The sequence below is a fragment of the Oncorhynchus tshawytscha genome, unplaced genomic scaffold, assembly GCF_018296145.1.
Source record: "Oncorhynchus tshawytscha isolate Ot180627B unplaced genomic scaffold, Otsh_v2.0 Un_contig_1763_pilon_pilon, whole genome shotgun sequence".
Lineage (NCBI taxonomy): Eukaryota > Metazoa > Chordata > Actinopteri > Salmoniformes > Salmonidae > Oncorhynchus > Oncorhynchus tshawytscha.
In genome coordinates, this window is record NW_024609008.1 from 2,289 (window position 1) to 17,386 (window position 15,098).

Sequence of the window (15,098 nt, forward strand, 5' to 3'; positions counted from 1 at the left end):
GGTACAGTGTGTTGAATACAGTTTAAATAAGTAGGGGGTGAGGGGGTGTACAGTGTGTTGAATACAGTTTAAATAAGTAGGGGGTGAGGGGTGTACAGTGTGTTGAATACAGTAGGGGGTGAGGGGTGTACAGTGTGTTGAATACAGTTTAAATAAGAAGGAGGTGAGGGGTGTACAGTGTGTTGTATACAGTTTAAATAAGTAAGGGGTGAGGGGTGTGCAGTGTGTTGTATACAGTTTAAATAAGTAGGGGTGAGGGGTGTACAGTGTGTTGATTACAGTTTAAATAAGTTGGGGGTGAGGGGTGTACAGTGTGTTGTATACAGTTTAAATAAGTTGGGGGTGAGGGGTGTACAGGTTCATAACAAACTGGCATTTGATCTAACCTATTGGAACTAGACTCTCCCACACTCTTTGGTCGTTACTTCCTCTGTCTAAAAGACTCAGTCTGATGTTCTCCGCACCCGACATGCAGTCCAAAAACACCTGAAATGTGGGGTGTAAGTTCGGGCTGTAGTCATAGTCTAACTGACCACTCTGAAACACAAGATGAAAAATAATATTAGCCAAATGTAGACAGTAACAGAGAGATAGAATTACTGTAGCTGGACATATAGCACATAGAAAAATTTTCTTGTGGGAACTTCATGGTGTCAGGTACATGCACATAAAAAACACACATCAAACCCAACACCACAAACTAGTAGTAGCACATTACAAAGGAATACTTACACTGAGTGTACAAAACATTAAGGACACCTTGCTAATATTGAGTCACAACCCCACTTCCCACAGTTTTGTCAAGTTGGCTGGATGTCCTTTGGGTGGTGGATCATTCTTGATACACACGGTAAACTGTTGAGCTTGAAAAACCCAGCTGTTTTGCAGTTCTTGACACAAGCCAAGTACTGTACCATACCCTGTTCAAAGGCACTTAAATATTTTGTCTTGCCCATTCACCCTCTGAAAGGCACATTCAATGGCCCATTCACCCTCTGAAAGGCACATTCAATGGTCCATTCACCCTCTGAATGACACATTCAATGGTCCATTCACCCTCTGAATGACACATTCAATGGCCCATTCACCCTCTGAATGACACACATACACAATCCATATCTGAATTGTCTCAAGGCTTAAAAAATGTTCTTTAATCTGTCTCCTCCCTTCATCTATACTGATTGAAGTGGATTTAACAAGTGGCATCAATAAAAGATCAACGCTTTCACCTGGATTCATCTGGTCAGTCAATGTCATGAAAAGAGCAGGTGTCCTTAATGTTTTGTATACTCAGTGCATATTGTAATGTATGGTAGAATGTGATGGCCATGCTTACTTTTGGCTGTATGCTTGAATTTGCCACCAGCTCACAGCAGAGACCATATTTTCCTCTAGGAGTCAATGTGCAGTTGGAGTTGGATATAATGAAAGTACTCCCCCTCTGTTGATATTCCACCTTCAAAGAATAAAGGTGCATTACTTCAAGGCAAACTGATCAAACACATTCACACTAACAGTTCTGAAAGAAATCAAGTAATGGTAATGAGCCATTTTACCACCATTTATCCAGCTAGAACAATATCTACGTTCAAGTTCATTCTACAAAACAAAAAATGAATTCCTACATATTCTAAACATTACCTCACAAAGTGGCACATTCTTGGGCAACAAAATAACATTCAGTATGCGCTTCTGGGGTCTGTTCCCTTGTGGTCGGAGGAACAGCAGCACCTGGCTTCGGACTGGGAGGAAGGAGAACCAATTTCTGATGAGGCCAAAGAGGGAGAGGTGTGTGATGTTTACAATCACGTGTGTAGGAGTCGTCTTGAGTGGCTGAACAATCTCCATGTTGCCATCAGTAACATGGGCCACGGACAAATTGTCATCCTTCTCTGCAGAATAAGAACAATGCTTTGATTGACTGTAAATAATGGTTTAATTTACTGTAAGTCTCATCCAAAGTATGAATGTATTATTCAGTGGTAATGTCATGTAATGTCATGTCATACCCATTTTATTATTGAGTTATTAGAATAATCTTTATATTGCATATTAAAACAATCAATATACTGAAATGATGCATCACTTACCATCACACATACAGTGATGCATCACACATACAGTGATGCATCACTTACCATCACACATTCAGTGATGCATCACTTACCATCACACATACAGTGATGCATCACTTACCATCACACATACAGTGATGCATCACACATACAGTGATGCATCACTTACCATCACACATACAGTGATGCATCACTTACCATCACACATACAGTGATGCATCACACATACAGTGATGCATCACTTACCATCACACATACAGTGATGCATCACTTACCATCACACATACAGTGATGCATCACTTACCATCACACATACAGTGATGCATCACTTACCATCACACATACAGTGATGCATCACTTACCATCACACATACAGTGATGCATCACTTACCATCACATACAGTGATGCATCACTTACCATCACACATACAGTGATGCATCACTTACCATCACACATACAGTGATGCATCACTTACCATCACACATACAGTGTGGGAGATGCAGTTCGCAGACAGACTGCTCAGGACAGTCAATGCTGAATAGGGGTCCTGCTGGTGTCATGGAGCCCAGGAGGCTCCTGTCCCATTGAGTCACCTTGTAAACCACATCTCCCTTCCCTTCCATCAGAAACACCAGACCAGTGGAACTGCACTGGAAAAGACCTGCCTTGGAGCATTGAAGCCTGTGAGGCAGACGAAGGGAAAAGATGACAGTTGTAAACTAATTTTTTTAATCAAAAAGAGTCAACCACTCTTGACTTAATGTCTTTGTAGATTCTGTGTGGAACTGATTAGTACAGAGGAGGATGGTGGGAGGAGCTATAGGAGGACGGGCTCATTATAACTACAGGAATGGAATAAATGGAACAGATTCAAACGTGTGGTTTCCATTTGTTGGATGTGTTTGATACCGTTCCATTTATTCATTCCAGCCATTACAATGAGCCCGTCCTCCTATAGCTCCTCCCACCAGCCTCCTCTGGATTACTGGTAAACATGACCATAGGAAAATGCCATGATAAATTCGTGGAAGTTTCAGTGATCAATAGTTACCTATATGTAGGCTTGTGGTTATGTGTTGTAAGATCTTTGACAATCTCAGGATTTAACATTGTTACACCTGTTGACACCTGTAACAGAAAAAGGAAGACCAGGTAACACTAGTACATGGGATCAAATACTCTCAGACTGAATTCCTATTGTTGAGATGTGGTTAATCAACTCCCCACAAACATACCTGCACACGCTTCCTACCATTCCCAGACTGCGATTCAAATGTGGTACTTTTTGTGTGCAAATCCAATCTTGGAGTGAATTGTACTGTACTAGAGCAACCCATCAGTTTCTCATAGTACATCTTCATCTTGTTATACTCCACAGTGACATCATCTGCACAAGAGAACGGATTCAGGACAAGCATCAGCTTTTAAAGGGGAAGCTCAGGATTTTAGAACTTGAATTTAGATATTGGACAAATCTCCTGAAATTAACTCTGTATTTGGTTTGATGTTACTTTGAGGTGATTTGACCATTTCATTTTAAGAAGAAACACATGCTCAAATGTCCCATTCACTTCTATTGTTTGTTAGCTTGTGGTGGCTAAAGTTACCTGATCTTTGTAGTGGCTGTTTAAAGAAAACTAACATGGATTACAGTTTCTCCTGGCTCATAGATTACTTTAAGGTGAGTAACCATCTAACATCAAGTTGTAAAACCCTTAAAATTCTCTTTTAAGTAAAATGCTATCTAGCTGGCATCCAATATTGGGGTTTCTTTAGTCATTTTAGGCTGCCATAGACAAAAATGCTGAAATATTTTTGTATTGTTGTCTTACTTTTTTATAACCGAGCATATAAAGGGTTATTACTCAATTGTTTACAAACAACAAGATTGAAAGTAACGTGAGTTACTTAACGTAGTTAAATGCAGCTCAAGATAAAGGGGACATAGTTTCCAGACATGTTCTGACGAGTACTTGACTTGATTATAGCTATATTGGAATAACTAAAGCATTTGGTCCCTTCATTTACCTGGGAGGAACGAGCTGTTGGGGGTCTTGAGTGAGAGATCCATTGATTCTTGTAGTTTACACTTCAGTTGCATCATGATGTGATCCTAATACAGGACAGAAATTATTATTTAGTCCACTCTCACACCAAGTGATGATTGTACTTTACCACAACCAGGTCTAAATGCTGTAAACCAGGTGTTTATAAACTAGGTTCTTCTTGAGTGTATTTTGGTTTGCTTTCAAGCCGGAAATATCTAAATTCAGCAAGTGCGATCATAATTGCTATGGTGACTGTGGAAACATGCAGATCCCAAGAGGAGTACTAAACTTAACCCATCTGAAAATGCACCCATAACCTGCAGTGTGAAAGCAGCATGACAATAGCAACAACACTTGAGTACATTGCCTGTTTACTTTTAGCCAACATCATTCCATCTGCTGTGTAACGTGAAGGGTTGTTACATATAAAGACATTACACAACTGACCTTCATTTGAATGCTAACATACATGCCAAATGCTGCTACTCAAGACAATACAGGCTGGAAACCTGTATGGCATCACCAGTGGCTATGCATCATTTATTTTTTAAATGGCCAAGATTTTGCAGTATGGCAAATGAACGTCTATGTAAATGTGTATTTTTATGGGCTTGCAATGTTGACAGAATGTATTCTAGTAATGACCATAATTCTTTTGAATCAGCCATTTTAGAGAGCATTGAACTAAAATGGTACCAACTGATAAACAAACCTGAAAGTAACAAACTGCACACCCACTGCCTTTTTAAATGCACTTTCAGGACAGAACCCTATGTACATACTGTTTTATCCAAGCAATATCGAAGCTCTTTCGCAAAATGTAGATGCGGAGTGGCCCCTAACTCTATTTTTATATACATTACCAGTCAAAAGTTCGGACACACCTACTCAGTCAAGGGTTTTTCTTTATTCTACGTTGTAGAATCTACGCTGTAGAATAATAGTGAAGACATCAAAGCTATGAAATAACACATATGGAATCATGTAGTAAACTTTTTTTTTTTAAACAAATCAAAATATATTCTATATTTGAGATTCTTCAACATAGTCACCCTTCACCTGATGACAGCTTTGCACACTCTTGACATTCTCTCACCCAGCTTCATGAGGTTGTCACCTGGAATGCATTTCAATTAACAGGTGTGCCTTAATAAAAGTTCATTTGTGGAATTTCTTTCCTTCTTAATGCGTTTGAACCAATCAGTTGTGTTGTGACAAAGTAGGGGTGGAATATAGAAGAAAGTCCTATTTGGTAAAAGACCAAGTCCAAATTATGGCAAGAAGAGCTCAAATATATAGTAACCAAAAAAGTGTAAAACAAACAAAAATATATTTGAGATTTGAGATTCTTCAAATAGCCACCCTATGTCTTGATGAAAGTGTTGCACACTCTTGGCATTCTCTCAACCAGCTTCACCTGGAATGCTTTTCCAATAGTTTTGAAGGAGTACCCACATATGCTGAGTACTTGTTGGCTGCTTTTCCTTTAATCTGCGGTTGACTCATCCCAAACCATCTCAAATTAGATTGTGGAGGCCAGGTCATCTGATGCAGCACTCCATCATTTTCCTTCTTGGTAAAATAGCCTTACACAGCCTGGATATGTGTTAGGTCATTGTCCTGTTGAAAAACAATTGATTTTCCCACTAGCCCAAACTCGATGGGATGGCGTATCACTGCAAAATGCTGTGGTAGACATGCTGGTTAAGTGTGCCTTGAATTCAAAGTAAATCACAGACAGTGTCACCAGCAAAGCACCCACACACCATAACACCTCCTCCTCCATGCTTTACCGTGGGAAATACACATGCAGAGATCATCCGTTCACCGACACCACCACAAATCTCAAATTTCCACCTGTCTAATGTCGATTGCTCGTGTTTCTTGGCCCAAGCAAGTCTCTTCTTATTATTGGTGTACTTTAGTGGTGGTTTCTTTGCAGCAATTCAACCATGAAGGCCTGATTCACGCAGTCTCCTCTGAACAGTTGATGTTGAGATGTGTCTGTTACTTGAACTCTGTGAAACATTTATTTGGGCTGCAATCTGAGGTGCAGTTAACTCTAATGAACGTATCCTCTGCAGCAGAGGTAACTCTGGGTCTTCCTTTCCTGTGGATTTCCTCATCAGAGCCAGTTTGAAGATACACTTGCACTTGAATGACCTTCATGTCTTAAAGGATTGATGGACTGTCGTTTCTTTTTGCTTATTTGAGTTGTTCTTGCCATAATATGGACTTGGTCTTTTACCAAATAGGGCTATCTTCCGTATACCCCCCTACACTGTCATAACACAACTAATTGGCTCATTAAGACCGAAAGAACGCATTAAGAAGGAAAGAAATTCCACAAATTAACTTTTAAGAATATAATGGAAATGTATTCCAGGTGACTACCTCGTGAAGCTGTTTGAGAGAATGCAAAGAGTGTGCAAAGCTTTCATCAAGGCAAACGGTGGCTATTTGAAGAATCTCAAATATAAAATATATTTTGATTTGTTTAACACTTTTTTAAAAAGTGATTCCATGTGTTATTTCATAGTTGATGTCCATACTGTTATTCTACAATGTAGAAAAGTTTAAAAAAAGTAAAACCCTTGAATGAGTAGTAGTTCTAAAACTTTTGACTTGTAGTGTATATTCTTTGGTACTTTTTATCCCTTTTTCTATTTTGTGATATCGAATTGGTAGTTACAGTCTTGTCCTATTGCTGCAACTCCTGTAAGGACTCGGGAGAGATGAAGGTTGAGAGCCATGCGTCCTCTGAACCATGCCCTACAAGCCGCACTGCTTCATGACACACTGCCCGCTTAACCCGGACGCCAGCTCTTCCAATGTGTCGGAGGAAACACCGTACAACTGGCGACCAAAGTCAGCGTGCATGCGCTCGGCCGCCACAAGGAGTCGCTTGAGCTCGATGGGACAAGGACATCCCAGCCGGCCAAACCCTCCCCTATCCTGGACGACGCTGCCGCATGGTTCTCCCGGTCAAGGCCGGCTGCAACACAGCCCGTGATCGAACCCGGATATGTAGTGATGCTTCTAGCACTGCGATGCAGTGCTTTAGACCGCTGTGCCACTCGGGAGGCCGACCCCCCTCCCTCTATTGAGACTGGCCGATAGAAAACACACCAATAGATAAACGTGTATGTACTTTTCGCAACAATGGTTACATTGAAACATAACGTCATGCCTTGCTTTACTGTGGATTATTCAACTAAATTAAGGATGATCTTTTTGTCAGCTGTCCAAACAATATGAAAATTTAACAGTCTTGATGAAAATAATACATTGTGACATTTTATCAGGTAACAATAATGTAAATGCCTGAGCCATAGCCTGCCACTCTATCCTCCAACAAATATGTTTATTTTTCAGTGCCTATTTGTTCTTTTATCGACTGTCCTTTTTAAATTCATGAATGTGTATAGTTGATGTACAGTTTGAGGATGTCCAATCAATAAAATGTACCACATTATTCTAACTATACTGTATAATGTGTCCAGGGATTGTATCAGCTAACTTACTGCATTTCAACACATTTTGCGGTGGTGCAGACAGAAAAATGTGTGTTTTATAATGCTATTTTACACGTTGTCATGAGGCTCAGAGAAAATGTTGCAGTTTTAAAGCTCATTGCCTGATATTCTACACATTTTGCTATCATATGCTATCCGGCCCTGAACGTGTCAAACCTTCAGGTTTATTAAACCACTCAGCATATCTTCCTTGGCCTTCTGGAAAATGTTGTTATTCTTCATGTGATGATGTAGCTCATTTTTCATCCTTTTCAGAGAATCTTTTCCTGTATGCTCTGATGACCCTAAAACACAGTCATCATATTGTTTCTATAACAATTGTATGACTTCATCTGCCATTAATACTGCACATTCTACATACAATGCATTTGGAAAGTATTCGGACCCCTTGACGTTTTCCACGTTTTGTTACGTTACAGCCTTATTCTAAAATGGATGACATTGATGAGGGATCAAAAACAATCTACACACAATACCCCCTAATGGCAAAGCAAAAACAGGCTTTTAGAAATTTTGCAAAAAAATTTAATATCACTTTTACATAAGTCTTCAGACCCTTTACTCAATCATTTGTTGATTCACCTTGGCAGTGATTACTCGAGTCTTCTTGGGTATGACGCTACAAGCTTGGCACACCCGTATTTGAGGAGTTTCTTCCATTATTCTCTGCAGATCCTCTCAAGCTCTGTCAGGTTGGATGGGGATCGTAGCTGCACAGCTATTTTCAGGTCTCTCCAGAGATGTTTGATCGGGTTCAAATCCGAGCTCTGGCTGGGCCACTCAAAGACATTCAGCTACTTGTCCCGAAGCTAATCCTGCTTTTTCTTGGCTGTGTGCTTAGTGTTGTTGTCCTGTTGCAAGGTGAACCTTCACCCCCAGTCTGGGGTCCTGAGCACACTGGAGAAGGTTTTCATCAAGGATCTCTCTGTACTTTGCTCCGTTCATCTTTCCCTCGATCCTGACTAGTCTTCCAGTCCCTGCTGCTGAAAAACATCCCCACAGCATGATGCTGTCACCACCATGTTTCACCGTAGGAATGGTGCCTGGTTCCCTCCAGATGTGACGCTTGGCATTGAGGCCAAAGAGTTAAACCTTGGTTTCATCAGACCAGAGAATCTTGTTTCTTATGGTCTGAGAGTCCTTTAGGTGCCTTTTGGATGTCATGTGCCTTTTACTGAAGAGTGGCTTCCGTCTGGCCACTCTACCATAAAGGCCTGATCGGTGGAGAGCTACAGAGATGGTTGTCCTTCTGGGAGTTTCTCCCATCTCCATAGAGGAACTCTGGAGCTCTTATAGAGTGACCATCGGGTTCTTGGTCACCTCCCTGATCAAGGCCCTTCTCCCCCGATTGCTCATTTTGGCCGGGCGGCCAGCTCTAGAAAGCGTATTGGTGGTTTCAAACTTCTTCCATTGAAGAATGATGGAGGCCTCTGTGCTCTTGGGGACCATCAATGATGCAGACATTTTTTCGTATCTTTCCCCAGATCTATGTCTCGACACAATCCTGTCTTTGAGCTCTATGGACAATTCCTTCAATCTCATCGCTTGGTTTTTGCTCTGACATGCACTGTCAACTGTAGGACTTCATATAGACAGGTGTGTGCCTTTCCAAATCATGTCCAATCAATTGAATTTACCACAGGTGGACTCCAATCAAGTTGTAGAAACGTATCCTTGGACGATCAATGGAAACAAGATGCACCTGAGCTCAATTTCGGGTCTGAATTCTGTTTTAAATTTTTTATACATTTGCAAAAATTTCTATAAACCTGTTTTTGCTTTATCATTATGGGGTATCGTGTGTAAATTGATGAGGGACTTTTTTTTATTTAATCCATTTTAGAATAAGGCTGTAATGTAACGAAATGTGGAAAAAGGGAAGGGGTCTGAATACTTTTCAGATAATACAAATTAATTTCAAGACTTACTTATATAGCATCGATGCATGGAGTCCTTGATTGACTCGGTTAAAGTGGAGTAGATTTTTTTCTTCTTCTCGCGGAGGTCAAAGATTAGTTTTGCCTTGAACTCAGTTTCCTTTCAGATAGAAAAACATGATCAAGGAGACCCATTTTTTAAGTTGAAGGGATAGTTCACCCAAATTACAAAAATATATATAAGTGGTTTCCTTACCCTGTAAGCAGTATTTGTTTTGTGTGCATTCATTTTTATTTTGTAATTATAAACATGTAAGCACTCCAACAGGAAAATACATTTCACAACAAGCACACAACAGACATCAGAAACAAGTATATTTCTCCTTAAGCATTTCCTCAAACAACGCTTCAAATTAATTTAAAAGGCACAAGGCGTTCAAGCCTGAGCACATTTTTCAGCATATTCCACTAATGCATGAGCATGAAAATTGAAGTCGTTTTTTCCTAATTCTGAAACTACTTTGCATAGCACTAGATTTACCAAATCTTGTGTTCTTGTGCTGTATTGGATTGTTTTAACCTTAATGAGTGATGTCAGATATGCTGGAAATACAATATTTTTGCTTATGGAAAATACCCTTCACAGCGGCTTAAATGGTACAATGATTTTCTACACTGACTGTTTGTTTTGTCACATAAACTGAAATTAGGCAACCTATTAGAATTTTAGCAACCAGGAAATATAAAAAATGAAAAGCTGAAATTTCTTGAGTCAATAAGTATTCAACCAATTTTTTATGGTAACGCTAAATATGTTTAGGAGTAAAAATATGCTTAACATATGATATAATAAGTTGCATGGACTTATTATGTGTTCAATAATAGTGGTTCATAAAGGTTTTTGAATTGCTACTTCAGCTCTGTACCCCACACATACGATTATCTGTAAGGTTGGTAGATGTGTAAAAGAACAACAACAAAAAACAGACGCTGAATATCCCTTTGAGCATGGTGAAGCTTTGGATGGTGTATCAATACACCCAGTCACTACAAAATACATCCGTCCTTCCTAACTCAGTTGCCGGAGAGGAAGGAAACTGCTCAGGATTTCACCATGAGGCCAATTGTGATTTTAAAACATTTACAGAGCTTAATAGTTGAGGATGGATCTGAGGATGGATCAACAACATTGTAGTTACTCCACAAAACTAATGAAAATTACAGAGTGAAAAGAAGTAAGCCTGCACAGAATACAAACACTCCAAAACATGCATCCTGTTTGCAAAAAGGCACTTAAGTAATACTGCAAAAAATGTGACAAAGAAATTAACTTTTTGTCCTGAATACAAAGCGTTATGTTTGGGGCAACTCCAACATAACAAATCACTGAGTACCACTCTTCATATTTTCAATCATGGTAGTAGCTGCATCATGTTATGGGTATGCTTGTCATCGGAAAAGACTAGGAAGTTGTTTAAGATAAAAAGAAACGGAATACAGCTTAAGCACAGGCAAAATCCTAGAGTAAAACGTGGTTCACTCTTCTTTCCAACAAACACTGGGAGACTAATTCACCTTTAAGTAGGACAATAACCTAAAATACAAGACACTGGAGTTTCTTACCATGACAACATCGAAAGTTCCTGAGTGGCCTAGTTACAGTTTGACTTAAATCGTCTTGAAAATCGCTGTAAAGTCTTGAAAATGGCTTTCTAGCAATGATCAACAACCAACTTGGCAGAGCTTGAAGATTTTTTAAAAAGAGTAATGTGCTAATTTTGTAAAATCCAGGTGTGCAAAGCTCTTACCCAAAAACACTCACAGCTGTAATCGCTGAGACAATTGTTTCTAACATGTATTGTCTCAAGGGGGTACTCATCTAATCAAGACATATTAGGGTTTTATTTTTCATACTTTGTCAATAAATGTTAGAATTGTTCTTCCACTTTGACATTACAGAGTTTTTTTTTATTTTTACTAATTCTCTTGTACTGTATATTAGTCAATGCCACTCCAACATTGCTCGTCCTAATATTTATATATTTCTTAATGTCATTATTATACTTTGAAATGTGTGTGTATTGTTGTAAATTGTTTGATGCTACTTCACTTTTGGAGATAGGAACACAAGCATTTCGCTACCCCCGCAATAACATCTGCTAAATACATCTATGTGACCAATACAATTTGATTTGATTAGATTTTTTGTGTAGATGAATTGACTAAAAATTACAATCTATTTTAATTCCACTTTGTAGCACAGCAAAATGTGAAAAAAGTGAAGGGGTGTGAATACTTTCTGAAGGCACTGTATGTGTGTGTGTGTGTATGTGTGTGTGTGTGTGTTTGTGTGTGTGGTGGTGGGGGTGGAGTGGGGGGTGTCAGGGGTTCACCTAGGGGTCATGATAGGGGTTGTACCAAATGTTTGATGTATTATAACAATTGATTATCTTATGTTGTATTAATAGAAGGGGAGGGGTTATAAGACACCTCCCTCCTTACATGTATAGGGTCCTAGACTACAGATTAACAATATATATATACACATTATAAAGGTTTAATATTGTTCCACAGTTGTTTTCTAGTCTACCCTTTATAAAGAAACGGTCTGAGAAATGTGTGACTGTGAAGACAGAACTCTGTAGGGGAGTGTAAGAGATAAGAGACTAGTCAGACATTCACTATAAATCAACTTGGACATTTACTGCTAAGCTTTCAGATAACACTAACACTCTTGTTTATATAGCTATGAAGGCATGGGTTTGGTTTCATGAGTAGAAGGTAACGACAAAGGCAGTGACATCACTAAGATATATGACTGTAGGCATGATAAAACAACTAGGACCCTTTTCTAATTTGCACAACTTACTCGGAACCATGCGTGCTATGTTCCTGGTGTCAACTTCTGTCTGCAATTGCATTAATAAAGGTTTTTGAATGATTTAATTAAAGATATTGTCAGAATGCTAATTTCATCTATGAGCCAATGATTGACAAGGAACAAGGTACGAACCCCAACAAGGGTGTATGTCAATGCTGCTTTTCCAAATATAAAAAAAAAGCCTACCTCTGTCTTGAGGAATATCAGATGTAGTGACATTTCTGGGTGCTTCCGAAACAAGCTGTTTGTGTCAAGGGTGAATGTATCAATCTGCTCCCTGATTGGGCCATGTTTGCCCTCGTTTCTGAAACACAATATGTCCAAATCAAAAGTATGGTTACCAGTTTTTTTTAAATTCCATGTTGATTGAATTCCAGTATTAATTGTTTATTTTATTTTTGACTGATAATGATTAAATGACTTACGGGAAATATGTCTTAAACTGTTCATCAATGAGACTTCTCATACATGAGGCTATACTCTCATTAAGGTTTATTTCCCTTCTGGTTTGTAAACTCCACCATTCTTGCATAAAGACTTCACTAATTGATATCCACTAGCTTTTTTTCTCTGGGAATAAAAAAATAAAATATGTTCAATGTTTTTAACAGCACAGCATTCGAAATCTATCATGCATAAGTTTCTATCAATAGCTGCTTTTCCATTATTGTGAAAGCCTATATCTGTGGGAGCCAATTCATGCTATCGCCAGATAAATGTGGAAATTGAGAGACTCAACACACGATCATTTCCTTTCTATAGGAACGTACCACTCTCCAATTTCTCTCTCACTCTCTGGGAGTCCGTCGTTTTGGATAATGACATCTTGTGCACGTCACTTTGGTTTATTGTGGGTTTTTGAGTGGCTCAGGAGTCCAGTTTTGAAATGTAGACTTTGAGACATGAGGGAAAGACAAGTTCTTCTGTTGGTGTTGTTGGCCCGGTTGAACAGTAATTACACTTTTCTCTGGCTTCAGTTAGATGGTTGTTTCTTTCCCGCTCGAAGTTGCCTGTTGCTGATGGTCTTTGCAACACTTTTTGTTGCCGGCCTGTCTTTCAATACCCCTGCTGCAGCTCGCCAAAGAGAATCCTTCTTGGGAGACGGTGTTGGGGCATCCTGATGTTGTGGCATCGGAGCTGTGCCTTTATGCTGTTTGCTCTCTGCATTACCTCCAGGTTGAAGACCCTGTCAAGCCACCGGATACCCATAATAGGTCTCAGAGATTGTGTATGGAATGTTTCCATCTATTTGATGTGGTGACTGTTCAGGGTCCAAGTTTCACAGCCCTACAGCAGGGTTGTGATTACTACCATAGTATTGATTTTCGGTATTGTGGAAAGCGAGTTGGTGTGATGGTTGAGTATCCTGTTCCTCAGTCTTCCCAATGACTGGCTTGGGCAGGATTCCGCTAGTTATTTCTTGGTCGAGTGAGCCGTCCTCAGAGATGATGCTCCCCAGGTATGTGAAGTTTTCGACATTCCGGAGCTTAGATCCATTGAGGTAGATTCGTTGAGGGACAATCGCCGGCAAAGATGGCCTTATGGCCAAGATTATCTTGTCTATTGGTCTTTGCTCGGGGCCTGCGCAGGTTGTAGATTGAACCAGTGGAAGAAGGGTGGTACCTTCCTTTGCAAGTTACGGGCAAGTCTATGGGCCAAATGTCCCCTCCCCTTCCAAAAATCGAAAGATGTGAACACCTGCGAAATCATGATTAGTCCAAATGACCAGTGACAAAAAATCTGTTTACTGGAACAAAATTCCTCTTTAGATATCGCATCCCACACTCTGCTGACAGATGCTGCCAATACCAGTTATGTTACGTGCGTCCTTCCAGAGATTACTCTCCCATTTACAGTGCAATCGGAAAGTATTCAGACCGCTTGACTTTTTCAACATTTTGTTACGTTACAGCCTTATTCTAAAATGGAATAAATTGTTTTTTATCCTCTCATCAATCTATACACAATATCCCATAATGACAAAGCAAACATTTTAGAATTTTAGCAAATGTATTACAATAAAAAAAATTGAAATATCACATTTACATAAGAATTCAGACCCTTTACGCAGTACTCAGCTGCCACCACGATGTTTCACCGAAGGGATGTTGCCTGGTTTCCTCCAGATGTGACGCTTGGCATTCAGGCCAAAGAGTTCAATCTTGGTTTCATTAGACCAGAGAATCATGGTCCGAGTCCTTTAGGTGCCTTTAGCAAACTCGAAGCTGTCTGTCATGTGCCTTTTACTGAGGAGTGGCTTCCGTCTGGCAACTCTACCACCTGATCGGTGGAGTGCTGCAGAGATGGTTGTCCTTCTGGATAGTTCTCCCATCCCCACAGAGAAAGACTGGAGCTCTGTCAGAGTGACCATCGGGTTCATGGTTCACCTCCCTGACCAAGGCCCTTCTCCCCCGATTGCTCAGTTCAAGGAAGATTCTTGGTGGTTCCAAACTTCTTCCATTTAAGAATGAGGGAGGCCACTGTGTTCTTTGGGACCTTCAATTTTTGATACCCTTCCCCAGATCTGTGCCTCAACTCGGAGCTCTACGGGCAATTCCTTCAACCTCATGGCTTGGTTTTTCCTCTTCCAAATCATGTCCAATCAATTGAATTTACCACAGGTGGACTCCAATCAAGTTGTAGAAACATCTCAAGGACGATCAATGGAAACAGGATGCAC

General features: G+C 39.9%; 1 protein-coding gene across 1 annotated transcript; it reads right to left on the minus strand.

The window, feature by feature from the left end:
• Positions 1-272: 272 nt before the first annotated feature.
• Positions 273-12,884, minus strand: LOC112242216 (NACHT, LRR and PYD domains-containing protein 1b allele 2-like). The gene is made up of 11 exons (XM_042314003.1): positions 12,844-12,884; positions 12,605-12,722; positions 9,589-9,697; positions 7,817-7,944; positions 4,105-4,189; positions 3,312-3,463; positions 3,128-3,204; positions 2,552-2,757; positions 1,642-1,892; positions 1,337-1,456; positions 273-537 (listed from the first exon to the last, which is right to left on the minus strand). The coding sequence occupies exons 1-11, from the start codon at positions 12,882-12,884 to the stop codon at positions 382-384; spliced, it is 1,443 nt and encodes a 480-aa protein (XP_042169937.1). The 3' UTR covers positions 273-381.
• Between the last annotated feature and the right edge of the window lie 2,214 nt (positions 12,885-15,098).

Coding starts and splice junctions, on each gene's coding strand:
- LOC112242216 (XM_042314003.1), bottom strand. CDS start 12,884: ATGAGAAGTCTCATTGATGAACAGTTTAAGACATATTTCCC. Junction 9,698..12,604: donor TGATATTCCTCAAGACAGAG/GTAGGCTTTTTT, acceptor TCTATCTGAAAG/GAAACTGAGTTCAAGGCAAA. Junction 3,464..4,104: donor CAACAGCTCGTTCCTCCCAG/GTAAATGAAGGG, acceptor TCTCTTGTGCAG/ATGATGTCACTGTGGAGTAT.